Here is a 25940-nt window from a genome sequence, read left to right as displayed (position 1 = left end):
CGGCCAGCCGCGGCTCCGGGCATCGCTGAGGGACCTGCGCTCGCCGCGGAGGACCTACAAGAGCACCGTGGAGGACGACCTGAAGAAGCTCATCATCATGGACTACCCCGCCGACGCCCCCCAGAGAGACGCGGTAGGTCCTGCTGCACCGCCACACACACCTGACCCAGACCCCCCCGCCTGACCAGGACCTGAGCCACCACACACACCTGACCCAGACCCCCCCCCCACTCTCCTCTACCCCCCCACTCTCCCCCTCTCCTCTCCCCCCCCCCCCCAGTCCCCCAGGCGGACCCTCCAGAGGACGTTCTCAGACGAGTCGCTGTGCAGTGGGCGGCGCGATGCCAGCTACGCCACGGCGGAGAGCGTGAGCACCCCCACGGACGTGCTCTTCACCTGCACGCTGCCCACCCGCAAGCACCACGGCCCCCCCGCAGGGGGCCAGGGGGCCAAGAAAGGTGAGCGGGGGGGGAGAGGCTGGGAGGAGAGGCTGGGAGGAGACACTGGGACGGCCCACCTGTCTGTCTGGAGGAGGGTGGGGAGGCTGGTTATCCGTCGCTCCACATTAGACCTCATAGATCATAAGGGACAGCTGAACTGTAAATGAACCTGGATTCTATTGATGATCCCGTTGATCCCGCCCGGGGGGGTGTTCACACTGAGGCTGCTCTAAGGGGATCCAAGGGAGGTTCACCTGCTGATGAAGGCCGTGTTCCCCGCGCTCCTCTTCATCGCTGCTAGCAGTACTGGAACCAGAGGAACCGCAGAATTAAAATTCACTCCCCCTCTCCTCTCCTCCCCCTCTCTCCCTCTCCTCCCCCTCTCCTCCCCCTCTCCTCCACCCCTCCTCTCCCTCTCCTCCCCCCCTCACCTCCTCTCCCTCTCCTCCCCCTTTCCTCTCCTCTCTCCCTCTCCTCTCCTCCCCCCCAGCGGCCATGTCCTCGTCGGAGCTGTCCCTGGTGGAGGTCCGGGACCAGGTGCCCCCCCTGCGGCGACTGGACCCGGGGCTCATGCCGCTCCCGGACACCACCTGCGGTCTGGAGTGGACCAGCCTGGTCAGCGCCGCCCGGGCCTACGAAGGTGAGGGTGAGGACTCGACCTTTGACCTTTGACCCTTTATCACACCACACCGGAGTTAAGACACGCGGGAATGAGAGTGGGGAGGAAACCTGTGTGTGTGTGTGTGCGTGCGTGCGTGCGCGCGCTACCCGGTGGGCCCTCGATGCCTCACAGCCAATCAGAGCAGAGCCCACTAGAGCCAAGCTCCTCCTTAATCCCTGAGCGGGATCACCAAGTGTCTCCATGAACAGACAGCCGCCACAGACAGACACAATGGGCCTGGTTGTGCTACAGGTAATGAATGTGTGTGTGTCCTCTGTGTGTGTGTGTGTGTGTGTGTGTGTGTGTGTGTGTGTGTGTGTGTGTGTGTGTGTGTGTGTGTGTGTGTGTGTGTGTGTGTGTGTGTGTGTGTGTGTGTGTGTGTGTGTGTGTGTGTGTGTGTGTGTGTGCAGTCCAGAGGGCCGTGTCTCTCTTCTCGCTGACGGAGACCCCGGTCGGAGGTCAGGACCTGAGGCCGTCCGTCAGTCCGGTCCAGTTCCAGACGCCGCAGACCCCACGGACCACGCCCACCTTCAGCGGGTAGGGATACCCGCACACTAACTCACTAACTAAAACACACACACACACACACACACACATCTGACACACACTCACTCACACGTACACACACACACACACACACACACACTCTCACTCTCTCTCTCTCTCTCTCTCTCTCTCTCTCTCTCTCTCTCTCTCTCTCTCTCTCTCTCTCTCTCTCTCTCTCTCTCTCTCTCTCTCTCTCTCTCTCTCTCTCTCTCTCGCTCTCTCTTACCAGGGGTATTAAGCGTATCAAGGGTTGTAACTTGTAACAGCAGATATTTCCCGCTTCATAAAAGCGTTCCTCATGTTTTGTTGAAATCCCCTGATCAGTGAGACAATGTTCAGGGCTCTTCTTCTGCAGGTTGAAGGTTTATTCCACACGCACACTGCCACCCAGTGGCTGAGGCTGGCGGTCTGCCCTGTGAGTCGGAGGGCCGACCGGAGGACTCCTTTAGCTCCGGTTAGAGTCTGGGCTCATCCGTTCATGTTTCTGCGTGTGTCTCCCCTCAGCGACGAGGTGAACCACGACCTCCCGGGACGCCTGCACCACCTGGAGGTGAAGCTGAAGCAGCTCAACACCGACCTGGAGAAGGTAGGAGAGCCTCCCTCTGTCCTCCTCCTGCTCCTGCTCCTAGAGGAGCAGGAGGAGGTAGGAGTCCTCTCTCCTCCTCCTGCTCCTCCTCTAGAGGAGCAGGAGGAGGTAGGAGAGCCTCCCTCTGTCCTCCTCCTGCTCCTCCTCTAGTGGAGGAGGAGGAGGTAGGGGTCCTCTGTCCCCACTCTGAGTTCAGACGGGTCTGAGCTCAGTTAGTGTCACATGGTGTGGTCACATGGTTTGGTCACATGGTTTGGTGTCTTGTTGTTGTAGTCGACCAGCTGCTCCTCCACGTTTCTGCTGTGAGGTTAAATTAAATAAAATGCTGTTGAAGCTCCTCCCTGCTGACCTCACCCTGACCCCCACCCTGCAGGAGAAGAAGGACAAGGTGGTGCTGATGGCGGAGATGGCCGACCTCCGTCAGAACAACCAGCGGCTGCAGGAGGAGAGCTCCTCCGCCAGCGAGCAGCTCCGCAAGTTCAGCATGCTGTTTGCCAGCCCGCAGCCCGACAGGAAGTGACCTCACACCAGCCCGCAGCCCGACAGGAAGTGACCGCACACAGGCCCGCAGCCCGACAGGAAGTGACCGCACACAAGCCCGCAGCCCGACAGGAAGTGACCTCACACGAGCAGGACGCCGGCGCTGTGGGAGGAGACGATTTTGGAAGACGCAGAAGAAGTCGTGACTTGGACTGGTTTAAAGCTGGAGTCCCTCTAGATTTGAGGACTGGTTTAAAGCTGGAGTCCCTCTAGATATGAGGACAGGTTTAAAGCTGGAGTCCCTCTAGATATGAGGACAGGTTTAAAGCTGCAGTACTGCTGCACTGATCCACACGTTGATACCCTCACTTCGGGCCACAAAGGACTGCTAGATTTCTCCCTCCACTTTAAACTGGACTGCCTTAAACAGGAGAGAACTGCAAAGAACTTTTAAAAGGGAGGACAAAAAGATATATTAATATTTTGTAATTTTTAAATGTGAGCCCAACACTTTAAACATGCCTATTGTGCCCCCCTCCACACACACGCACACACACACACACACACCGCTCCACCAAAACAGTCTTCAATATTTCTCTCCATGCTGACCTCTGGCTTTACCTGTTTATTTTTCTATACTGTAATGCTTACTGTACATCTCTCTGTCTATACGCTCAGAGCCCAGGGACGGAGGGGGGACTCACTACCTGAGGAAGAGATCCCCCGGAAGGCCTAATACTGTTCTGATGCAAGTCGGGGGGGGGGGAGGGGGTGTGTGTGTGTGTGTGTGTGTGTGTGTGTGTGTGTGTGTGTGTGTGTGTGTGTGTGTGTGTGTGTGTGTGTGTGTGTGTGTGTGTGTGTGTGTGTGTGTGTGTGTGTGTGTGTGTGTGTGTGTGATGCATGCTGGTGACACACAAGCCATCAGCTTGTGTAGCGGGCGGGTAACAGATTGATGTCATGATCTCAGTGATGCCGGATCTGGTGGATTTCCACTGATTAACTTCATCTCGATTCTCCAGATGTTGTTACTCTCTCGGTTTTTACGTTCTGTTGTTTGATTTTGGAGGGTCTTTGAAACCGGACTTTATGACAAGGGACAATTGTTTTCAATAATCAAGAATAACCAATGAAAATGAACAAATATCAGAGTACATGGTGTTGTACGTACTGAAGCTCTGCGTGTTCTTCAGTGAGAGGCCGTAGCTTCAGTGTCTTTGTGTACATATCCGTTGAGTGGCTGATGAGAGAGAATGAAGTGTGACCGAGTGTTTTCTAAGTCCTAAACCTAAACGATCACAAAATACGCTATTTATACGGCTAGCCTGTTGGACGATACCCTACTTATATATAATATTTTATTTTTAATACAGAAATGTATTTTGTGTTTAATCAAAAAAAAAAAACTGGTACTGAATGGAACGAAAAGTTTCTTTCCAGAAATCTCAGCTGGGGTGCGTTTTACCTTCACTTGTACTGTTCATGTCCTCCCCGGCCTACACCCCCGTGGATGATTCACCCTCTCACAACCCCACCTGATCAAACTGGAGCTCCGCCCCCAACCCTCTCAGGACGACCCCCGTTTACCAAACTCATAGATCCCAACGCACCAATCCACGGTCTCTCTGGTCCTGGGAAGGACAGAGACGACTCGGTGGACACAAGAATTTTCTCCTTTTCCACCTTTTTGGAAGACTTGATATTTATACGCGTGGCCTCCCGGTTGGGATCACTGTGCTCTGGTCCCCTGGTCCCTGGTCTCTCCCTGGGCCGCCCCTCCTACCCGTCTCTGGGGCTCCGAGGGAGGCCTCCGCCGGGACAGACACCTCGAGCCCTCGGAGGTGGGGAGAGTTGGGCCGAGATTCAGGCTTCAGGCGTCGATCAATTTTGACCGATTTGATTCATTACAAAACACTGTTGTTCTTATTTGAAGAGGAGGATTGGGTCAGAAGGTGATTTCCCGCAGGATGGGTTCTGGTTCAGAAGGGTTTTACTGGAGTTGATATTCTTTGGTTTTGGGGATTGCAGATTGAGCGAGACATGTTAAGTCAAGCGTCAACACGTATTCTTTGAACAACTTCTACACTCCTGTTTCTTGTACGGGGAACGACTTTGAACCAAGCAGCTTAATAGGTGTTGATTTGTTTTTGTTTTTATAAATGTCTTAATCGTTAGTTTTCTTTGCATGTGGTGGGGCAATGCTGTTTTTTTTTAGTTTTTGTATACAAATCGATGGAAGCTAATGATTACCTGAGCGTGGAGCATAGCGCAGTGCAGCCGTATTGCACAGATCACAGTAATGCATCGAGACAAGCTTCTTTTTTAGATGTTTAATATTTTGATAATTTATTTTTAAAGACATTGGCCACTTTTGGATCTGATAACAAAATAGTGAAGATGAGAGGGTACTGTGTGTCGATTCCATTGTATGCTCTGTGACGTCTGGCCGAGGTTATAACGTGTTAGATTGAACTTTGTTTTGCTTGGGGTTGTATCAATGAGTGTACATTTAAAGTGTAAATTATGTTTTCATTATTTTATAAGAAAATATATTTAAAAACATTTCTCTGGTGTTTCATTTCTTCATCGCAGTAAATGACAAGACTTGTTTCAAGATGAGCAGTTAAGTTGTGGATGGTGCGCCTGTATTCGAGCGTTTTGGGTTGAGCTTCAGGAAGGAAGGGGTGTGTTATCCCCATGGTAACGACCCACGGCAACTTATTATTTAGTAGGACCGTCGCGGTGTAACTCATGAATTATAAGCAATGTTGTATGAAATCCGCCACACACCGTAGTGTTATACTGTATGTCTGGAAAGCCTCTCACTCGGGTATTTAACACATCGCTGCCCGGACAGCTGTCTATGTAATTCGTAAATATGTTCACGATCAAATCACCATGTTTAAAAACAAGTTCTGGGTCCAATGGCTCGTTAATCATTTAGAAAGCAAAGTCATGGCTTAAATGTGCCTGCTTTGTGAAGCAAAACTTTTGTAAAGATGAGCAGCAGATATAGTCATGTTTCCACTCTGACCAGCGGCTCCAGGTGGTGCAGACTGGTTCGTCCGTCCGTACTAAACGTCGTCTCCGGGACTTTCCCTTCGTACCTCCGTCCGGTTTCAGCGTTGTTATGGATGTTACGCAATACATCCTCTAGAGGGCAGCGACTGTCGTGTCGCAAATTACCGGCATCGACAATCGCAAACATGGCATCTGTAGAGATTTTGCTTTGTCATTCGAAATCGGCAAAAAGAAAAAGGCGCAAAAAGTGTACGCGGCGATGGCATGTGACACCCCTCACCAACCCGCAGATTCTCTTAATTTAAAAGCTTTATTGGCATGAGAAATAAAGCCTACATTTGCATTGCCAAAGCAGGTGAACAATAAAATGGTCAGGGATAAAGTATAAAAACGTTAAATACAAAATATATAGCAGATATTATAGGCCTACTACTCTATTTTCACAAATGGTATTGCTCCGTTTCGTCCGGAGCACTCCAGATTCGTAAGCTCAGAGGCGACGGACACACGTTGGTAGAGGGTGCGTGTTTAAGTGCCAGCTCGCTGCAGTAGTAAATAAATATGAATAACTTCAGAACCACATGCACATTTTACAGTTTTATTGTATAACAAAAGCAGACACAACATACAGAATCAGATACATACATTTTTTTCAAATAATTCTCTAAACAAGAGCTCTTCAAACGTTATAAAAAGTGACTATTGAACCCTTGATAAATATACAATTCCTAGGAGTGCATGGAAGTGGAAATGAATCCAGAGGCCACCAGGCCTCAGTGACGGCTCCTCCCCCTCAGCGACGGCTCCTCCCCCTCAGCGACGGCTCCTCCCACTAGGAGCCACACATGAGACAGTCGTCGCGGTTCTCCAGGGAGCAGACCATGGCGGCCGTGTTGCGCTCCTTGGCCTCCTCGGGCGTCTCCGCCGGCGCCTCCTCCTTCAGCATGTCCTTGTTCAGCGTGAACTGGATGGGGTTGGCGGCCGGCTTCGTCCGCAGGTAGTACATACCCGTCTTCAGACCCTGGGGGAGAGGGAGAGGGAGGGAGGCCTTTAGGGAACTAGTCTGACGCACAGTGAAGCTCTTCAGCTTGTGTGTTACAGGGGTGATATAACCGCCACCAGGTGTCAGTCAGTACAAGTTTGAAAATCTGCCTTTCCCTGTGACATCACAAGTGGGCGTGTCCACCTAGATGTATGACGGATAGATGAGCAACATTTACCACGCTCCACAGGGAAAGGCGAACGGCTCGTAACGGCTAATCACACTCACACCTGGTGGCGTGACACCACCCCTTTAAGAGTTCACGAGTTTAAAGGTGAATCTCGGGTGGTAACTGCGGCGGGACTCACCTGTTTCCAGCCGTAGAAGTGCATGCTGGTCAGCTTGCCGTAGTTGGGCTCAGCGATGTGGATGTTGAGCGACTGGCTCTGGTCGATGAAGGCCCCGCGGTCCGCGGCCATCTTCAGGATGGTCTTCTGGGAGATCTCCCACACCGTCTTATACAGCTCCTTCAGGTCGGCCGGGATCCCAGAGATGGCCTGCGGGGGGAAGAGCGTGGCGGAGGACAGCATGAAGTCAACATTTCAACTATTCCAAATATATCCAGCTACCTAAATGGACAAGATAGTTTCTTTGTGTGCACGGCGCAGCATGTACCTGAATGGAGCCGTTCTGCGCGATGAGCTGGTTCTTCATCTCCTCGTTCCACAGCCCCTTCTCAGTGAGGTCTTTGAGCAGGTGGGGGTTGATGATCTGGAACTCCCCGGAGAGCACCCGGCGGGTGTACAGGTTGCTGGTGTAGGGCTCGATGGACTCGTTGTTGCCCAGGATCTGCGCGGTGGAGGCGGTGGGCATGGGCGCCAGCAGCAGGCTGTTCCGCACGCCGTGCTTGGCGATCTTCTCCTTGAGCAGCTTCCAGTCCCAGAGGTCGGTAGGGGTCACCCCCCACATGTCGTACTGCAGGACCCCCTTGCTGACGGGGCAGCCGGCGTACGTCTCGTACGGCCCCAGGGCCTCCGCCTGCTCGCAGCTCGACTCCAGCGCCGCGTGGTAGATGGTCTCGAAGATCTGCACGTTCAGCCGCTGGGCCTCGGCGCTCTCGAACGGGTAGCGCATCAGGATGAAGGCGTCGGCCAGGCCCTGCACGCCGATGCCGATGGGCCGGTGCAGCTTGTTGGACCGCTCCCCCTCCGGCACCGGGTAGAAGTTGACCTCGATGATCTTGTTGAGGTTCTTCACGATCACCTTGGTGACGCTGGCCAGCTTCTTGAAGTCGAAGGTGCGCTCGGCCGTCACGTACATGTTGAGCGCGATGGACGCCAGGTTGCACACGGCCACCTCGTCCCCGCTGGTGAACTCGATGATCTCCGTGCACAGGTTGCTGGACTTGATGCAGCCCAGGTTCTGCTGGTTGCTCTTGCGGTTGCAGGCGTCCTTGTAGAGCATGTAGGGCGTGCCCGTCTCCGTCTGCGACTCGATGATGGCGTGCCACACCTGCTGCGCCTTCACCACGCGCTTGGCCTTGCCCGCCGCCTCGTACCCGGTGTACAGCTTCTCAAACTCCTCCCCCCAGCACTCGTCCAGCCCGGGGCAGTCGTTGGGACACATCAGGGACCAGTCCTGGTTGCTCTCCACCCGCTTCATGAACAGGTCCGGGATCCACATGCCGTAGAACAGGTCGCGGGCGCGCTGCTCCTCCTTGCCCGTGTTCTTCTTCAGCTCCAGGAACTCGAACACGTCGGCGTGCCAGGGCTCCAGGTACATGGCGAAGGCGCCCGGCCGCTTGTTGCCGCCCTGGTCCACGTAGCGCGCCGTGTTGTTGTAGACGCGCAGCATGGGCACCAGCCCGTTGGAGTTGCCGTTGGTGCCGGCGATGTAGCTCCCGGTGGCGCGGATGCAGCTCACCGCCACGCCGATGCCGCCCGCCGACTTGGAGATGAGCGCGCACTGCTTGAGCGTGTCGTAGATCCCCTCGATGCTGTCGTCCTTCATGGCCAGCAGGAAGCAGCTGCTGAGCTGCGGGCGGTTGGTGCCGGCGTTGAACAGCGTGGGCGAGGCGTGCGTGAACCACTTCTCCGACAGCAGGTTGTACGTCTCCACGGCGGCGGCGATGTCCCGCTTGTGGATCCCGACCGCCACCCGCATCAGCATGTGCTGCGGCCGCTCCGCCACCTTGCCGTTGATCTTCAGCAGGTACGAGCGCTCCAGCGTCTTGAAGCCGAAGAAGTTGTAGGAGAAGTCGCGGTCGAAGATGATGGCCGAGTTGAGGCGGTCCTTGTTCTCCAGCACGATGTCCAGCGTCTCCTTGGAGATCATGGGCGAGTGGCGGGCGTTGAGCGGGTTGACGTAGCCGTACAGGTCCTCCATCACGTCGCTGAACACCTTCTTGGTCTCCTTGTGGAGGTTGGAGACGGCGATGCGCGCGGCCAGGCAGGCGTAGTCGGGGTGCTTGGTGGTGAGCGTGGCGGTGATCTCGGCGGCCAGCGTGTCCAGCTCCACCGTGGTCACGCCGCTGTACAGACCCTGGATCACCTTCATGGTGATCTGCGTCGGGTCCACGAAGTCAGAGTTCAGCCCGTAGCACAGCTTCTGGATGCGGGACGTGATCTTGTCGAACATGACGCGCTCCTGGCGTCCATCTGGAGAGCAACGCGGTGCGGTTAGGGGACGGTGCGGTTAGTGAACGGTGCGGTTAGTGAACGGTGCGGTTAGGGGAAGGGTTCAGACAGGTAAGGGTTCAGTTAGTGAACCGTTCAGTTAGTGAACGGTTCGCTGAGGGAACCGTTCGGTGAGGGGAACGGACAGTGATTGAACGGCTTAGTTAGGGAATGATGCAATAGCGTGTCACACTAAACACGCACTAACCTTATCCTGCAGTAGATATACGTTAACGAAGTCGTTAATTGGACTATAATGAACCACTGCGTAGTATTATTGTTGAGTTAAACCTACTAAACTATGTGGAGAATGAGGAGAACTCGAAGACCCAAAACAGTAACTTAAACAAGCAGTTATTTTGTGCGTTCATTTGATCAGCTCGAGTGTACATTAGTGTTAAGTAACGATGTAAACTGAATATATATAAATATATATATTAATACATGTATAACATATGCAGGTGGATCCATGGTGGGGCTCAGATGTCAGCAACGTTAAAGATTTTTAACAAACCAGAGTTATAACCTTAATATGATGTAGAGACAGAAGATACGCACCTCGTTTGATGACATGCATGTCGGGGTCCGGAGGAGACTTAATTTAAGTCTAAAGTTGGAGAGTTGATCACAAAGAGAGGAGAGAGACCCTCTTCAGGTTAAACACAAGGCGCGAATGAGAAAGCGCGCTTCTCGCTTCTTAAACGTCATCGGTCTGCGCGGGAGATTCACCCGGGCTGCGTTCCAATAGTCCTGTTTCGCTCGCGGCGGCTCCTCCTCACTGACGTCAGAAATTCTAAATAATAATATAAAGTAATATATAATAAATAAAAACGTTTTATTTATTTTATTTTTGAACAACTAAACATAACAACAAGTAAAAAAAAATGGGGGGGGGGGGTGGTACAGAAAGTGTTATTGATGGAAGTGTGAAATGTGATTTCACTGGTTTATGTAGAGGCTATATAAATAGAGAGCAGTATCTGGTCCGGGTGTACATGGAGTGACAAGAGATGGGGAGGAAAAATTAAAAAGATTATGTGTAGTCAGCAAATGACAAATAGATTTTCAAATAGACATAGATTAATAAGAACATATGGAAAGGAAATGTAATGGATGGTTGTCTGCAGGTCAGTAAAGGTCACTAAAGAAAGTGAACTAGAATAATCTAGGTGGAGTTGAAAGAATAAACAACATAACAACAAGGACAGAAGACGAGGAGGGCAGCGGCTGTGGTAGGCTGGCCCTTTAAGGAGGAGGGGCCCCTCTGCAGGTTTCCGCTCGGGCGCCAAACGGCTCAGGCCGCCCCTGGTCGCGCGTCATCATGCGACGGCGGTTGGTGGATTTTGTCCGATCCTCCCCTTGCATTTTCAAAACCAGTAATTCAAAAAGCCGTTTGAAGACACGGTCAACCCGGTGAAAAAAATAACATTATTCATTACCAGGGTTTGATTATTATTATTATTATTATGAATATATAATCTTACCAGTCACAGCGGTAGACTGTTGTTGACGGTTGTTGACTGTTGTGGCCTCATAAAGAGTCCCTGTCCCTTTAAGAGGCTCCGGTGATGGTCCACGTGACGCTACAACACCCGGAAGTAAAAGTGAGAGGCTGCTCTGTGCTGTCCTGCAGCGCTGCGCCTCACGCCCTCACCGGAGTTCAGCCGTTCATCATGACTACCAGCCCTCCAGTGTGCGGCAAACGGACGACGTAGATGCATCCGCCCCGCCGATGTAATGAAAGGTGCAATACTATAACCGACCATTAACATTATCCCCGTTATCGTGGCACATGCGCGTATATGGTTTGAGATACGATGCTGTTCAACTGCACTGAGAAACGTTGGACCTGGCTCTGCAAATAGGAGCCTACTGTCGTGTACATGATCTCATTTAGTCATTCAGGAGTTGAAATGGGCCGCCCGGTTGGGCTGAGGCTTCAGGATAGATCCTCATCGATAGATCCTCATCGATAGATCCTCATAGATAGATCCTCATCGATAGATCCTCATAGATAGATCCTGAGGATATATCCTCATGTCCACTAGACTGTACACTCTGCCCAGGCCCCCCGGGGGTCTACAGGTGCCACCAGTCACAGGACGTTAGTGTGATGTGTGTGTTACGTTCAGTTAATGATCAGCGTTCCGGGGTCGCCTCCCGTTCTCCTCCTCTGCGCCGTAGGTTTCGACACGTAGCTGGGAAACGTGTCATGTGTTGTGGGAGTCGGACCACCACGTAGACAGTACTCCACTGTAGTGCTCCAACCCCGCCGGCGCCACCATGTCCCGGTCGAGTCGGCGGTACAAGCCCCTCCAGGTCAACCACGGCGGCGGGCCGATCTCCGGATGCGACCGCTTCCGCATGCCGCGGGCCCGCGTGCTCATCTTCTGCCTGATCGCGGTCCTGATGCTGGCCGTGATCCTGGGGATCTGTCTGTCCTACGAGACGAGCGGTGACCATAGCAACCGCCTGCCCGCGGTGGACCTAGTGAAAGATCGGGTAAAGTAAACCTCTCCGAAACACACACACACACACACACACACACACATTCTGCTCAGTTTGCATCCTAATGAGTAATCAATGTCCTATCATTGATGATGTTTACCTGGAGCGTAATGATAGAGTTCAATATGATCCAGTATTCGTAATAGACTTCATGACAGCATCTCATTATGGTCTGCCTGTCCTCTCTCTCCCTGCTCCCCTTCCTAATAACACTCCGCTCCTCCTCCTCCTCCTCCCCCCCAGCTGTCCCACAAGCCCACTAAGAACTCCCCGGCCCAGCTGCGGCGCCTGGCCGCCCAGGTGGACGGTACCCGTCTGTGGGAGACGCACCTGAGACCCATCCTCATCGAGAGGCTGCCTGGCACCCAGGGCAGCCTGGCTGTCAGGAAGGTAAACACACTCAGTCATACAGCCATCTGTCTGTCTACCATCACACTGTAGACACACTCAGTCATACAGCCGTCTGTCTGTCTACCTCCACACTGTAGACACACTCAGTCATACAGCCTGTCTGTCTGTCTACCTCCACACTGTAGACACACTCAGTCATACAGCCTGTCTGTCTGTCTACCTCCACACTGTAGACACACTCAGTCATACAGCCTGTCTGTCTGTCTACCTCCACACTGTAGACACACTCAGTCATACAGCCTGTCTGTCTGTCTACCTCCACACTGTAGACACACTCAGTCATACAGCCTGTCTGTCTGTCTACCTCCACACTGTAGACACACTCAGTCATACAGCCTGTCTGTCTGTCTACCTTCACACTGACCTGCTGGAGTCACTCCTCCTGCTGCTACTACTCTACTACTACTACTACTACTACTACTACTACTACTACTACTATACTACTGCTCTACTACTACTATACTACTACTATAGTACTACTAGTACTACTGCCACTGCCACGCCTGCAGACGTCACCAGGGAGCCGGTGTAGGGCCTCGCCCCCCAGGAGGCCTGCAGGTAGAGGGCCTCTGGGGTGGTACCCGGGTCCTTCCCTCACCCCTCCCCTCCTCTCCTCCAGCACATCACGTCCATGCTGAGCTCTCTGTCGGCGGGCTGGGCCGTGGACCTGGACACCTTCCAGGCCCCCACCCCCCGGGGCCCCGTCACCTTCACCAACCTGGTGGCCACGCTGGACCCCTCCACCCCCCGCCGCCTGCTGCTCTGCTGCCACTACGACTCCAAGGCCCTGCCCCCGGACCCCCGGGCCCCCGAGAAGGTGTTCCTGGGGGCCACGGACTCGGCCGTGCCCTGCGCCATGATGCTGGAGCTGGCCTCCGCCCTGGACGGCCTGCTGAGGGCCCTGAAGCAGCAGGTAGCTGGGGGGGGGGGGTGGAGGTTTGTAGGTGGAGGTCTGTGGGTGGAGGTCTGTAGGTGGAGGTCCTCAGGTGGAGGTCTGTAGGTGGAGGTCCTCAGGTGGAGGTCCTCAGGTGGAGGTTTGTAGGTGGAGGTCCTCAGGTGGAGGTTTGTAGGTGGAGGTCCTCAGGTGGAGGTCTGTAGGTGGAGGTCCTCAGGTGGAGGTCTCCTCTGGGTCAGAGGGAGGCTCTCTGCTCCGGGCTGTAGGCGTGCCCTCCTGTCCTGACCCGTCGTCACATTTCCATGTGTGTAAATCAGACAGAGCCGGCGTGGACCCGCCCCTACAGGCCACACATTTACATATATGTAAATGAGATGGACACGGATCATAAAAGACAGGGTAGTGAGGGAGTTCAAGTCATGTTAAGATTAAATAATTTTTAGATGTATTTGACCTCATCTCACCTTTTTCAGTCCTGAGGGTTTTAAGCGTTGTTAAGGTTCAGACGTCTATAAACAAAGCCACTCTGTTATGCATTTAGTTAATAAAGCCTTGATTCCTTACATCCTCCTCTCTCTCTCTCTCTCTCTCTCTCTCTCTCTCTCTCTCTCTCTCTCTCTCTCTCTCTCTCTCTCTCTCTCTCTCTCTCTCTCTCTCTCTCTCTCTCTCTCTCTCTCTCTCTCTCTCTCTCTCTCTCTCTCTCTCTCTCTCTCTCTCTCTCTCTCTCAGCGGCCCGCCGTCACCCTGCAGCTCGTCTTCTTCGACGGCGAGGAGTCGTTTGAGGAGTGGACGGCGGCGGACTCGCTCTACGGCTCGCGTCACTTATCTGAGTGGATGGCCCGCACGCCGCACCCCCCCGGCTCCACACACACCACCGTGCTGCAGGCCGTGGTGAGACACCCGCCCCGAGACCCCCAGCAGAGAGGGCCCAGAGACCCCCAGCAGGGAGGGCCCAGGGGGACAGGGAGGACCTCTAGACCCAGAGACTAGAGATGTTCCCATACCATTTCTTCCTTCCCGATACCGATTCCTGAACTTGAGTATCGGTCGATACCGAGTATATACATACTACACAGCCTCTAGCATCGTAACTAGAAACAGCGCTTGTTCTTATCGAAGGGTTCTCTTGCGATGACGGCGATGTACAGCCGGTTCACTGTGCTGTCGTCAACACGGTTAACGGAGCTGTGTGTCCCACCCTCCTCCCCCCCCAGGACCTCTTTGTGCTGCTGGACCTCCTGGGGGCGCCGGACCCTCTGATCGCCAACCACTTTGATAACACGGCCCGCTGGTTTGACCGCCTCATCGCCGCAGGTGATCACTGCCTCGGGGCTTCCTTCACACCAGACCTCTCGTGATCTCCCATCTCTTCTGATCTCGTATCTCTCATGATCTTGTATCTCTTCTGATCTCGTACCTCTTCTGATTTCAGATCTCTCATGATCTCGTATCTCTCATGATCTCGTATCCTCTCCTGATCTGTGTCCGTGCTGACTGCGTTCTCCTCTGTGCTCTGTCTGGTCTCCAGAGAAGAGGCTCCACCGGCAGGGTTTGCTGACCTCCCACCCCGCTGAGCAGATGTACTTCAAGAAGGATGTGTACCTGGGCCCCGTCCAGGATGACCACATCCCCTTCCTCCACAAAGGTGAGACTTTTGGAGCACGCACACCTGGGGCGGTACGGGAGGGAATGACGCCCATGAACAGACACTCCCTGATGGTAAATGTATGGATGGATACATTCAGGAGCAGTTAGGGGGACACCTCTACACTCCGCTAGGAGGAGCTGGGGATTGAACTAGCAACCTTCTGGTTACCAGCCGACCCGCTCTACCTCCTGAGCCACATGCCGCACACAGATTGCATCCTTAATCCCCCCCTTGCCAGCCCCAGCCCCAGTCTCTCATCCAGTTCTCACCTGGACCCCCCCCCCCCCATCTTCTGTTTGGAGATCGAACCAAGCCTCTGCTCTCTGCTCTCCACAGGGGTCCCCATCCTGCATGTGATCGCGACCCCCTTCCCGGCCTTCTGGCACACGCTGGACGACACAGAGGAGAACCTGCACCGGCCCACGGTGGAGAACCTCACCCGGATCCTGGCCGTGTTTGTGGCCGAGTACCTGGGGCTGTGAGGCCCCCCGTGGGGGAGGGACTCGAACCAACACCCTCTGAGGGGTCCTACCGGGCCTCAACAGCTTCAACACACAGAGGAACGCCCCAGAGGAAGAGGAGGGTGTCCCGCTGGTGGTGCAGGAAGGTCAGACAACACGAACAGAGCTACAACCAGGACCTCCGGTTCCTCCTTCCCCAGCCTGATGAGAGACTTCACGGTGGAGGAGACAACAACAACCGATATAACTGATCATTAACTGATCGTTGTGGTGGATTAAACACCTTACCAAAGACTTTGGAAGGGTGAGTTTTTAGACTCTTTTCTTGAGTCGCCAATGCATTGAGTTTAACTAATTATAGTTTAACTTTTACACTTTAATGTCTGGTGAAACCTGCCTTGTTCATGGTACGTCTTGCAGAGGAAACCATGATATGAATTTAAACTAATCCCTATTCAGGATTCAGTTCTCTGTCTGTCTGTCTGTCTGTCTTCAGTAACGCATGAATATACCTCTCTATCCAGGGACATTTTCCATTTCACATTTCTCCAACATTTCAAAAACAACCCTCAATAAACTTGGAACTGAAAAGATTTATTTATTTTTATTGACACAAAGACATGGGTGTGTATACAAAATCAAACAATATGAATAATTGAATAGTTTACAACTTGAACGTCCATCTTGAACCATGACTAACTCAGTAGTAGTAGTAGTATAGTATAATGGTAGTAGTAGATCAGCCCATGTGATGGTTCACCAGAGGGAGGAGGAGGAGGAGGAGGCGGAGGAGGGCTGATGGTTCACCAGAGGGAGGAGGAGGAGGAGGGCTGATTCAAACGAGGGCAGGCGTGGGGAGCAGTGAGGAGGAGGACGAGGAGGTGAGGAAGAGTCGTGGTCAGACGTCCGATAGACTTTCCCCCAAGCCTCCGTTCGGGCAAAGTGTGTAAAAACTGCAGGAATTAAGCAATGAAAGAGGAGAAATTCAGGTTAGGTTAGTGAGCTGTGAGCCAGGTTAGGTTAGTTTAGGTTTAACCTAACCTAACTTGGCTCACAGGTCAATGCCACTAACCTAACCTCAACTAACCGTTAGTTGAGGTTGGGTTAGTGGCATCGACCTGTGGGTTAGGTTAGGTCAGGGTAGGTTAGGTCAGGTTAGTGTACCAACCTGTCCGGCCCGGTGAGGTTAGGTTGGTTGAGGTTAGGTTGGTTTAGGTTAGTTGAGGTTAGGTTAGGTTGGTTGGGGTTACGTTAGGTTGGTTTAGGTTAGTTGAGGTTAGGTTAGGTTGGTTGAGGTTAGGTTAGGTTGGTTGAGGTTAGGTTAGGTTGGTTGAGGTTAGGTTAGGTTGGTTGAGGTTAGGTTAGGTTGGTTGAGGTTAGGTTAGGTTGGTTGAGGTTAGTTGAGGTTAGGTTAGGTTGGTTTAGGTTAGGTTAGGTTGGTTGGGGTTAGGTTAGGTTGGTTGAGGTTAGGTTAGGTTGGTTGAGGTTAGTTGAGGTTAGGTTAGGTTGGTTTAGGTTAGGTTGGTTGAGGTCAGTGCACCGACCTGTGGGGCCCGCTGGCGCTGCGGTCTCTCTGCCGGCGGTTCTTGAACCAGTTGCTGACCTGCGTGGCGGTGAGGCCCGTGGCGGCGGCCAGCTCCCTCTTCTCGCGGGTCGAGGGGTATGCCTTGTAGTGGTACCACTCCCGCAGCATGTGGCGCGACTTCTCCTACGGGCAAGGCACCGAGGGGAACCGTCACGCCGTCGGTCAAATAGCCAACGCTGGGGATTCGAACCATCCCGCCACCACAGACTGATCCGTATTAACAACATTCACACACAGAAACCACTTTATTTACGTTATTTACTACACATTAAAATGAAGTAATCATGTGAACCTCCCTTTACGGAGCCCAAGGCCTCCCCTCAGCCTCCCCCCAGCCCCTCCCTTCAGTCTCCCCTCAGCCCCTCCCTCAGCCTCCCCCCAGCCTCCCCACCCCCCCCCTCCCCCCCCCCCCGTACCTTGAAGCAGTAGCTGGTCTGCTCCCCATCCCAGATGGTGGAGGGCAGGGGGAACTTCCTCCGGACGCGGTACTTCCCCACGGCCCCCAGGGGCCGGCCCCGCTGGCGCTCGGCCTCGGCGTAGTGCGCCCGCAGCCACAGCTGCTGCAGCAGGGCGTGGCAGCGCGGGGAGAAGGGGCGGGCCTCCAGCAGGCCGTAGAGGTCGGCGTAGCGGCCCTGGTGGAAGGCCACCACGGCCCACGCCTTCAGCACGCTCTCCGCCGCCGAGGAGGACGCCGCCACCGCCGGGGACGCCAGGCTGTGCAGGAAGGAGGCGAGGCGCTCCATGCTGCCGCTCTGCAGCAGCACCTCACACATGCATGCCACCTGCTCGGCCGAGAACACCACCTCCATGGGGGCCGACGGGACTGGGAGGACTGGGCGGCGGACCGGGCTCCTCCGGGGTCAGACTGGAGTGGTGCGCTCTGTACATCGGCGCTTTGTTTTCATCCTGCCCCTTTTCCTTTGTCGGAGCTCACGATGTTTAACTTGTAACCTGAGAACGAGGGCTACAGAAACATCATGCCTCTCCTACACACACACACGCACGCATACACATACATACACACACACACACCCGTTGTGTTTCCTTTCATCCAGAGCTGGAGTGGTAAATGGCGGTGCAGTGCCAACAAGACGCAGCCCATTTGGGTATTATTTCACTAGACAAACAGGTGCCCTCACCCAGCAGGTGAAAGATGTCCCGTGGTGCGACGCTAAAGTGTTCACAGGACAAATCTCTTCAAACACTAAACACGCCTTTTGTCAATGTAGTTTATTACAATAGCATGACAGAGTCATATAAAAAATAGAATGTTTCTGAGTACAAAACGATAAAAACGACAGACAACAAGTAGAAAACATCAGTCCCTTTCAAAGCCATCCAAAAGTCTTTTAAATGCGCGTTTTCTTTGGTAATTCCATTCGGCGTACGAGTGAAGTGGAGGGAGCACATGCATTACATCGTAGACCAAACCCGACGGACATGTGGGCGATGATTGTACAGACGTATTGTAACAGCATAATGAAAACATTAATATGGGCTTTATAAACTCGGCCAACGCCCAACATTGACTAAAATTTTACTCATTCCAACGCTCTTCCCTTGCCTCCTAATCTCTGTCGGGTAAGATTCAAATTGTGTTCAGGTTTACACATTTTTGTCTGAAAGAAAATACATTTATACTTTGTAGCTGTCCACAAACATTTTGGCCAAAAAGAAAATGGATACCGTTTTCACAATGGTGTAATTTTTTTGAACACTTTAACACAAAAACAAGATATGGGCGACAATATTAATGTCGCTTCCTATTACAAACATTTATAGAACTTCCATTTTGACTAAATAACATGCAGTTTTAAAAAATGTTAAGTAATGGATACATGGTTCAAAAAGACTATGTATACACAAATATATAATCAGACAAAGAGACAATAAAACACAAAATGGCCGTTATTATAGCTAAATGTGCTGCATTGAACATAGTATTGTGTACCTTAATAAAGCCTACTCCTGTGTTATGGCACTGGACAGCTCACAAAATGGAGCATTTCATGTTTTCAATGGAGGGAACTGAAGTGTAACAAGTCTGACTCAATTCCAGCGGAGATCCGCTCCGGATCTTAGGACTTTCCAATCATCTCTTGGAAGTTTCCTTTGAGCCTGAGCCGGCAACCACAGCGGACATTTCAGGATCTGTTTTTCATAACACAGCAGCGCAGTGTAAACATCATGCAAATTAAATGTGCAAAATATAAAAGGAGGAGGAGATGGTGGGACTGACCGAACCAGGAGTGTTTTACATTTCATTATTAGAGGTAAATCCGACACAACAATGTAGGTTCAACATGAAAACTGGAGAATGTGTAGGAGTGTAGGACACCCCACTAGTTTTACTGTATCATACAGCAAATACACCCTTTATAAAAATGATACACTTGGATCTAAAACATAAGGCACTTTAAGTTAAAAGAAAATTACATCACAACAAACAAAACAAATTGACCACACACTGATAAATGTGGATGCATTCAAAAGTCCAAATCTGTGGAGTCACAGCCCATGTTTAGTGTAACGCTTCAGGCTGGGGCTTCAAGCTCTGTAGAAAAGCATTAATCTCCCAAGTGTACTGGCTTGGAACACGGCCCTACGTCATGTAGTGTGTTCTTCAGATGCCTTGCATTGCCCCTCTGCTAATTCTACATCCTAGGTCTTCTTCTACAGTCATAGGTATAGGTATAGGCTTGTTCATGGTTGGTACTGGACTAAATATTGCTGCAGCCCTCGAATCTCTTGTCTAGTATTTTTAAGAAAACATAATCTCATCGTTTTTTTTACTGCACTATTCCTACTGGAATCCTAGTCTCGCTTCTGCTATCGGACTGCTTTGGTTCATTTCTGCATTTCTGTGAACAAGGGAAAAAATATGAAAACAAAACTTCTGCACGTTTCTCTCTGTCCCCAGGATGTCAAAGTTCTACGTTGGACCTTTCCTCTGCTGCCTCAGATTAACACCTTAGACGTCTTTATCGTTTGGTAACCATGGCGCCCAGGGATGAGTCTACAAAGTGGCTTGATGATCTCAAAGTCGCTCTGTGACAGGATGAAAATCCAAACACAACATGTAGACTTCCTGCTGAGGACACGTTAACTTCTGGTCCTGGAAGTGTAAAGGATAATGTGCACATAGTTGTTAAATAGTGTAGCAGTTATCACCACATCTTCAGTCAGTCTGCCCAAAGGCCCAGCGCTCGCGAATAATAAAGTAGATGCACTGTTCATAATAACTGCACTTTACATTGGTCTGAAATGTGACCAACCACAGGTCACTATAGATCCATCAGGCAGCTGATTGGTTACTCTGTGTTGTGACCAGAGTCTCTGATTGGAGGTGACTCTGATTGGCTACGGTCACAAGCTTCCCTTTGCTGAGGCCAAAGCGCTCTGACCCTCGGGCCGGGGACCACTCGACCGGCAGGAGTATGTCGTTTGGAAGCGACGGAAGAAAGGCACGTGTGTGTTTAGAGTGTGAGGAGGTGAGGGGGGCCGTGCCATAAGGCAGCGGACAGACGCCCCCACCCATAAGGCAGCGGACAGAGGCATGCCCATAAGGCAGCGGACAGAGGCATGCCCATAAGGCAGACATCGGACAGATCTCTGCAGTAAAACATTCTGGGTCAGGTAATGCGGTGATCAATCAGCAAGTCAATCACCTGAAACCCTGGCGATCCATATCTAGTCCACTGGTGATGATCAGGTCTGAGATGAACTCAATGCTGGCATCGAACCCACGCAGCCGTAGTTCATTGTCTCCACGCACATAGAGGGACTTTTTCGTGATTATTAACGCAACGTTCGTCGCCTTTGGTTTTTTTTTCTCATAAAAGTGGGAGTGCTGGCCGGGAGCGGGGCGGAGCCTACAGACCCAGCTCGTCGTCGTCCTCCTCGTCGTCCACGGGGACCGACTGCAGCTGGGTCAGGATCTTAGAGTCCTCGTCCATCTCCTCCGAGGGCCCCAGCGGGGACCCCCTCCCCCCGTCCTGGTCCGGGGACGTACCCCCCAGCAGCAGGGACTCCCCTCCAGGGAGGCCCATCAGGGCGGGGTCCTCCCCCAGCTCCCCCTTTCCCCCCCGGACGTCGAACAGCGTCAGGCCCGCCGAGGCGGGCAGGGACACGGGGCTCCAGGCCGACTGGGAGAGCTGGGAGAGCTGGGAGAGTGGGGGGCCCGGGGGGGCGCCGCTGCACATGGGGCTGAGGGAGAGCAGGCTCTCGGGGGTGAGCAGGTGGGAGGCGGGGTGCAGGACGGAGGGCTCCAGCCCGGGCTGGGGGGCCGCGGCGTAGCTCAGGCTGCCGGTCCCGCCGCCGCCGCCGTCCGGGCCCCCGTACAGCGGGGAGGAGTTGATGAAGCTGAGGGGGGAGGAGACGAGGGCGGCGGCGGGGGAGGACACGCCCGCGGGGGTCAGCTGGGCGGGGGGCGGGGGCCCAAGGAGGAGGCCGCCGCCGCCGCCGCCCGGGAGGGGGGTGGTCTCGGGAACGGGCTTCAGGGGCAGGCTGGTGAGCTGGATGCCGGCGGGGATGGTGAGGATGAGCTTCCCCTGCTGGACGCTGAGGTACGGCCCCCCGCCCAGCAGGAGGTTACCTGGAGGTCAGGAGAACTAGGTCAATAACGTCCAGGTTTCATTCAGCTGGTTAGAACATACTATTTCTATTCATGGTATATTACCTTCTTATATTTTATATACACCGTATGTAATATATGTGCAACAATATCAGTAATATAAGTCGCTTCCTTTCACAACGTTTATAGAACTTCCATTTTGACGAAATAACATGCAGTTTTAAAAACGTAAAGTAGTGGATACGTACAAAAATACGTATGCATACACAAATATAATCAGACGAAGCGACAATAAAAACACAATCACCATTATACCGTTATAGCTAAATGTGCTGCATTGAACAGCAAAGTAATGTGTGTGTGTGTGTGTGTGTGTGTGTGTGTGTGTGTGTGTGTGTGTGTGTGTGTGTGTGTGTGTGTGTGTGTGTGTGTGTGTGTGTGTGTGTGTGTGTGTGTAACGTGAATGTTCTCACATTCAATATAATCTCTTCATAATCAATCAACGTCAAACCGTCCTAAACATCCCCCAGACTGCGAGTTACCTCCGGACGCAGACGGCAGCTGGATCACTCCTGAGTTGAGCAGCTGCACGCTGGGGGTCCCCAGACTCTGAAGGGGCCCTACTTGGTTTATTCTGAAGGGGGCCTGAGTCGCGCCCCCGGCCCCGCCCGGGGCGGAGGTGAGGATCTGCATGGGGAGCCCCCCGGCGGAGAGGGAGAGCGAGGGGGTGGCCGGGGCGAAGGAGAAGGCGGCGGTGGCGGAGGAGGAGGAGCTGGGGACCAGCTGAGGAACGGAGGGGTCTTTGGTCTGGGGCCCCTGGGAGGAGGATACGGGGACGGCCGCGTGGCCCGCCTGGGTCTGGACGCCGCCGGCCGCTGCGGGGTCCTCCAGCGTGAGGGCCAGGCCCTGGGGGAAGGGCCCGTTGGGGAGCTGGGTGACGGAGACGATGGTGGCGCCTCCGTCGCCCAGGGACGCGCTCTGCTGCGGGGGGTGCTGCCCCAGCTGGGGGGGGGGGCCCAGGGTCAGCGACTGGGGGGCGTGGAAGTGGGAGAGGGGGGAGGAGAGGGAGGAGACGGGGACCAGCTGGGGGCACTGGGACCCCTGGGGGCCGGCGGTCAGCCCGGCGGCCGCGTGCTGCGCGACGAACTGGGAGACGGGGACGCCCTGGATGGACGGAACCACCTGGGGGAGGGAGAAGACCTGGGGCCCGGCGCCGGGCGAGGAGGAGACCACCTGGCAGACGGAGCTGGACGGGGTCAGCTGGGGGCCGGCGCTGCTCAGCACCACGTACTCCCCCTGCTGGCCGGAGAGAGAGAGGACCACGCCGGGGGGGGCCATGGGGGACGGGAGGTGGGGGCCGTTCTGTGCAAAGACCAGCGAGGGCAAGGACGCCGAGGGGGAGGGGCCCGCGGCCGACACGGGAGACGGCGACGGGGACGAGGGGGAGAGAGTCCGCCCGGCGCCCTCTGACGTCATCTCCATCCCCGGGGGGACGTTGATGAAGTCCAGGGCGGAGCCGGCCCCTCCTCCTCCCCCGGGGCCCCTGGCCTCCAGTCTGTGCTGCGCGGCGAGGGCCGCCGGGGGGCCGGCCTCCGCGCTCAGCACCAGCTGGGTCAGACCGTTCAGTTTGGCGCCCATGGCGGCGCCGTCCGCCTCCGTCAGAGACACGCCCTGCAGGGCGGGGGGGCCGGGCTTGGCGATGACCTGGGCGCCGTTGAGGAGGACGGGGGGGTGACCCCCCACCGGGCTCAGGGTCACCGTGCCGCACTCCCCCAGGGTCAGCCCGTTCAGGATGACCCCGGCCCCGTTGAGCAGCAGGGGCGAGGAGGTGGTCAGGAAGCCGTTGGAGCCGTTGAGGATGAGCTGGCCCCCCGCGGAGCCCGGGACCCCCGCGAAGGAGAGGACGGGGGTGCTGGACCCCACCGGGTCCTGGGGCGGCTCGTCGTCCATGTGGACCTCGTCGTCGGAGCTCTGGTTCCCGTCGGAGTCGCTGGAACAGAGAGAAACAGTGTGGGTGGGGGAGGGGGAGTGTGTGTTTGTGAGGGGAAATGTGTGGAGTGTGTGTGTGTGTGTGTGTGTGTGTGTGTGTGTGTGTGTGTGTGTGTGTGTGTGTGTGTGTGTGTGTGTGTGTGTGTGTGTGTGGAAGGTATGTATAGTAGGGGTGTGTGTGTGTGGGGAAGGTATGTATAGTAGGGGTGTAACGATACGCGTATTTGAACTTAAATATTTCGGTACGGGTCTAACGGTTCGATGAACGTTTCATTTCGGTACATACCGAAGAAAAAAAAAATAATAATTATATATATATATAATTTCTTTAATTACGTTTTTATTGATTATCACACACTCTGTGAGTGCCTTGTCTTGTCCTGATGTTTTGTGTTGAGGACCACAATGGAAATAAGTCCTGGACTTTATTGTGTTTTTATCCTCAATTTGTATTTGATTAATTAATTTAATAAATCAAATCAAAATGAAATTGTTTAATAAAAATAAAATAATAAAAACTGCTGTACCGAAAAACATACCGAACCGTGACTTAAAAACCGAGGTATGTACCGAACCCTGACTTTAGTGTGTCGTTACACCCGTAATGTATAGTGTGTGTTTGTGAGGGGAAGGTGTGTGTAGTTTGTGTTTGTGCGGGCAAGGTGTGTATAGTGTGTGTTTGTGCAGAGAAGGTGTGTGTGTAGTGTGTGTTTGTAGGTCAATCTAAAAACATGACAGTAACCTCCAAAGTATGACATGTCACTAGTCAGTTATATAAGAGTGTATATATATTTGTAAAATTATTTATATGTATTTTGTTTGTGTCAAATTTTATAGATAATTTGACAGATACATCTTAGATGGCTTTCTTACAGCACCATTAAAAAACAATAATATCCCAAATTGATTTTATAAATACTTTATAACTATGAAACCAAGCATTAATTTATGCAAAAAATAAACATCAACTGGCTTCCTTTACCCTATAGTCTATATAACTAACCACATGTGTTGACGGCTTACAATCAATGTGTGCACCGATATCACTGCACGACCAGAAGCAGCCCACATAAACCGATAGTAGCGCTGCGGTTTACTCAAGCCTGTCCTATCTCTCAGCGCAATATTATGCACGGCAGTAAGTGTTGTATTCTTTGTGCAAATCTCTTCTACAAAGAGCTGAAGCATAGCCCTAGATAGTGGAGATAACCTCCAGAATGTCTGCCCAGCCCCCGGGGAGGGCGCCGGCTCAGTGGACCGGTGCTGGGTTTCAGGAAACTTGAGACTCCGCGGGGTGCCTGGATCTCACATTTCATAACAAAGCAACATGCTCTGGGGCCCTGCATCAGTCTGCTGTCTGTCTGGGGGCCGGTGGCCTGTCAGGGGAGGTTCCACCGTGTGGACATCAGGGGTTGACTCGTTTTATTGACGATTTCTTCTCGGTCAAGAAACGGAGTCCTCTAGTCTCTAGTAGGATTCGGTATCGCTCCCGACCATAATACACTACTACTACTACGGTCCCGGAGGCGTTAATACACAATGCAATGTTGTGTTGGGGCTGAATGTGGAGATTTATAGTTTAGTAAACGGTGGTTTGTGAATCGCGGTGTAACTCAACCTCGGAGTCGGGCTTACCTCTTGCTGTGGGTCCCGGAGGGAGTCCCGGAGGGGGTCCGGTCCCGCTGCCGCCGGTTCTTGAACCAGTTGCTGACTTGTGTGAGCGACAGCCCGGTGACTTTGGCCAGGTTCTTCTTCTCGTCGGGGGTCGGGTACCTGTTGCTCTTGTAGCACTCCTTCAGTGCGTTGCGGGACTTCTCCTTGAAGCAGTACACGGTCTCCTCCCCGTCCCAGATGGTCTTGGGGAGGGGGAACTTCTTCCTCAGGCGGTACTTGTCCACAGCGCCGAGGCTGCGACCCCGCGACCTCTCCGCCTCCTTGTAGCGCGCCCGGAGGTAGAGGTCCTGCAGGAACCCATGGTTCCCCGGGTGGAAGTCGTAGCTGTCGAGGATCGCGTACAGCTCCTTGAAGTCCTCCCGGTGGAAGGCGACCAGCGCCCGGGCCTTCAGCAGGGTCTCGTTGCCACGTAGCAGCTCGGCGGACGGGGGTATGGTGCAGAGGAACCTGTGCAGGCGCTCCGCGTTGCCCGCTTGCAGCAGCGCTTCGCACAGACACGCCACCTGGTCCGGGGAGAAGCTCAGCGCCGACTTCTGGAAAGTTTGGAGTAATCGTTCGGAAACTTCGTCCGGATCGCTGTCCTCTTTTAGCTCCGAGTTGGCCTCCACTGCAGCGGGCTCCTCTGGGCTATCCTCGGATTGTTTTGCAGACTCCGAAGACAAGGAAGCCATTTTTCGCTGTAACTTTTTCTAGTTCCTCCTCCTCCTCCTCCCTCTCTTCATCCTCACGTCGAAGCAGATGATGGATGTGGGGAGGGTTGGCCCCGCCCACAGCGCGTCACCGTGTTGCTCTGGAGCTGGAAGCGATC

At 53.5% G+C, this 25940-nt stretch overlaps 5 protein-coding genes across 5 annotated transcripts; 2 read left to right on the top strand and 3 right to left on the bottom strand.

Moving 5' to 3' along the window:
* Positions 1-6: 6 nt before the first annotated feature.
* sipa1l3 (signal-induced proliferation-associated 1 like 3) lies at positions 7-3270 on the top strand. The gene is made up of 6 exons (XM_084467471.1): positions 7-133; positions 281-458; positions 931-1080; positions 1512-1638; positions 2152-2233; positions 2607-3270. The coding sequence occupies exons 1-6, from the start codon at positions 98-100 to the stop codon at positions 2751-2753; spliced, it is 720 nt and encodes a 239-aa protein (XP_084323597.1). The 5' UTR covers positions 7-97; the 3' UTR covers positions 2754-3270.
* Positions 3271-6315: 3045 nt separating this feature from the next.
* Positions 6316-10067, bottom strand: LOC311341691 (ribonucleoside-diphosphate reductase large subunit). Its single transcript, XM_084466493.1, has 4 exons — positions 9947-10067; positions 7389-9370; positions 7082-7270; positions 6316-6752 (listed from the first exon to the last, which is right to left on the bottom strand). The coding sequence occupies exons 1-4, from the start codon at positions 9963-9965 to the stop codon at positions 6564-6566; spliced, it is 2379 nt and encodes a 792-aa protein (XP_084322619.1). The 5' UTR covers positions 9966-10067; the 3' UTR covers positions 6316-6563.
* A 921-nt stretch (positions 10068-10988) lies between these two features.
* qpctla (glutaminyl-peptide cyclotransferase-like a) lies at positions 10989-15888 on the top strand. The gene is made up of 8 exons (XM_084466506.1): positions 10989-11132; positions 11573-11890; positions 12140-12286; positions 12927-13220; positions 13932-14093; positions 14417-14516; positions 14731-14847; positions 15187-15888. The coding sequence occupies exons 2-8, from the start codon at positions 11672-11674 to the stop codon at positions 15330-15332; spliced, it is 1185 nt and encodes a 394-aa protein (XP_084322632.1). The 5' UTR covers positions 10989-11132; positions 11573-11671; the 3' UTR covers positions 15333-15888.
* Positions 15889-16842: 954 nt separating this feature from the next.
* six9 (SIX homeobox 9) lies at positions 16843-17705 on the bottom strand (the record flags this gene model as incomplete). Its single annotated transcript, XM_084466419.1, has 2 exons — positions 16843-17019; positions 17313-17705. 2 exons carry the CDS (start codon positions 17703-17705, stop codon positions 16843-16845), a joined length of 570 nt encoding a protein of 189 aa, XP_084322545.1.
* A 2898-nt stretch (positions 17706-20603) lies between these two features.
* Positions 20604-25816, bottom strand: six5 (SIX homeobox 5). The gene is made up of 3 exons (XM_084467386.1): positions 25094-25816; positions 22012-23459; positions 20604-21490 (listed from the first exon to the last, which is right to left on the bottom strand). The coding sequence occupies exons 1-3, from the start codon at positions 25801-25803 to the stop codon at positions 20769-20771; spliced, it is 2880 nt and encodes a 959-aa protein (XP_084323512.1). The 5' UTR covers positions 25804-25816; the 3' UTR covers positions 20604-20768.
* Positions 25817-25940: the final 124 nt, after the last annotated feature.

This window comes from Micromesistius poutassou, assembly GCF_964030765.1.
Source record: "Micromesistius poutassou genome assembly, chromosome: 4".
Taxonomy (NCBI): Eukaryota; Metazoa; Chordata; class Actinopteri; order Gadiformes; family Gadidae; genus Micromesistius; species Micromesistius poutassou.
Note: the sequence above shows the minus strand (reverse complement) of the source record. Positions and strands in the feature narration are given on the sequence as shown.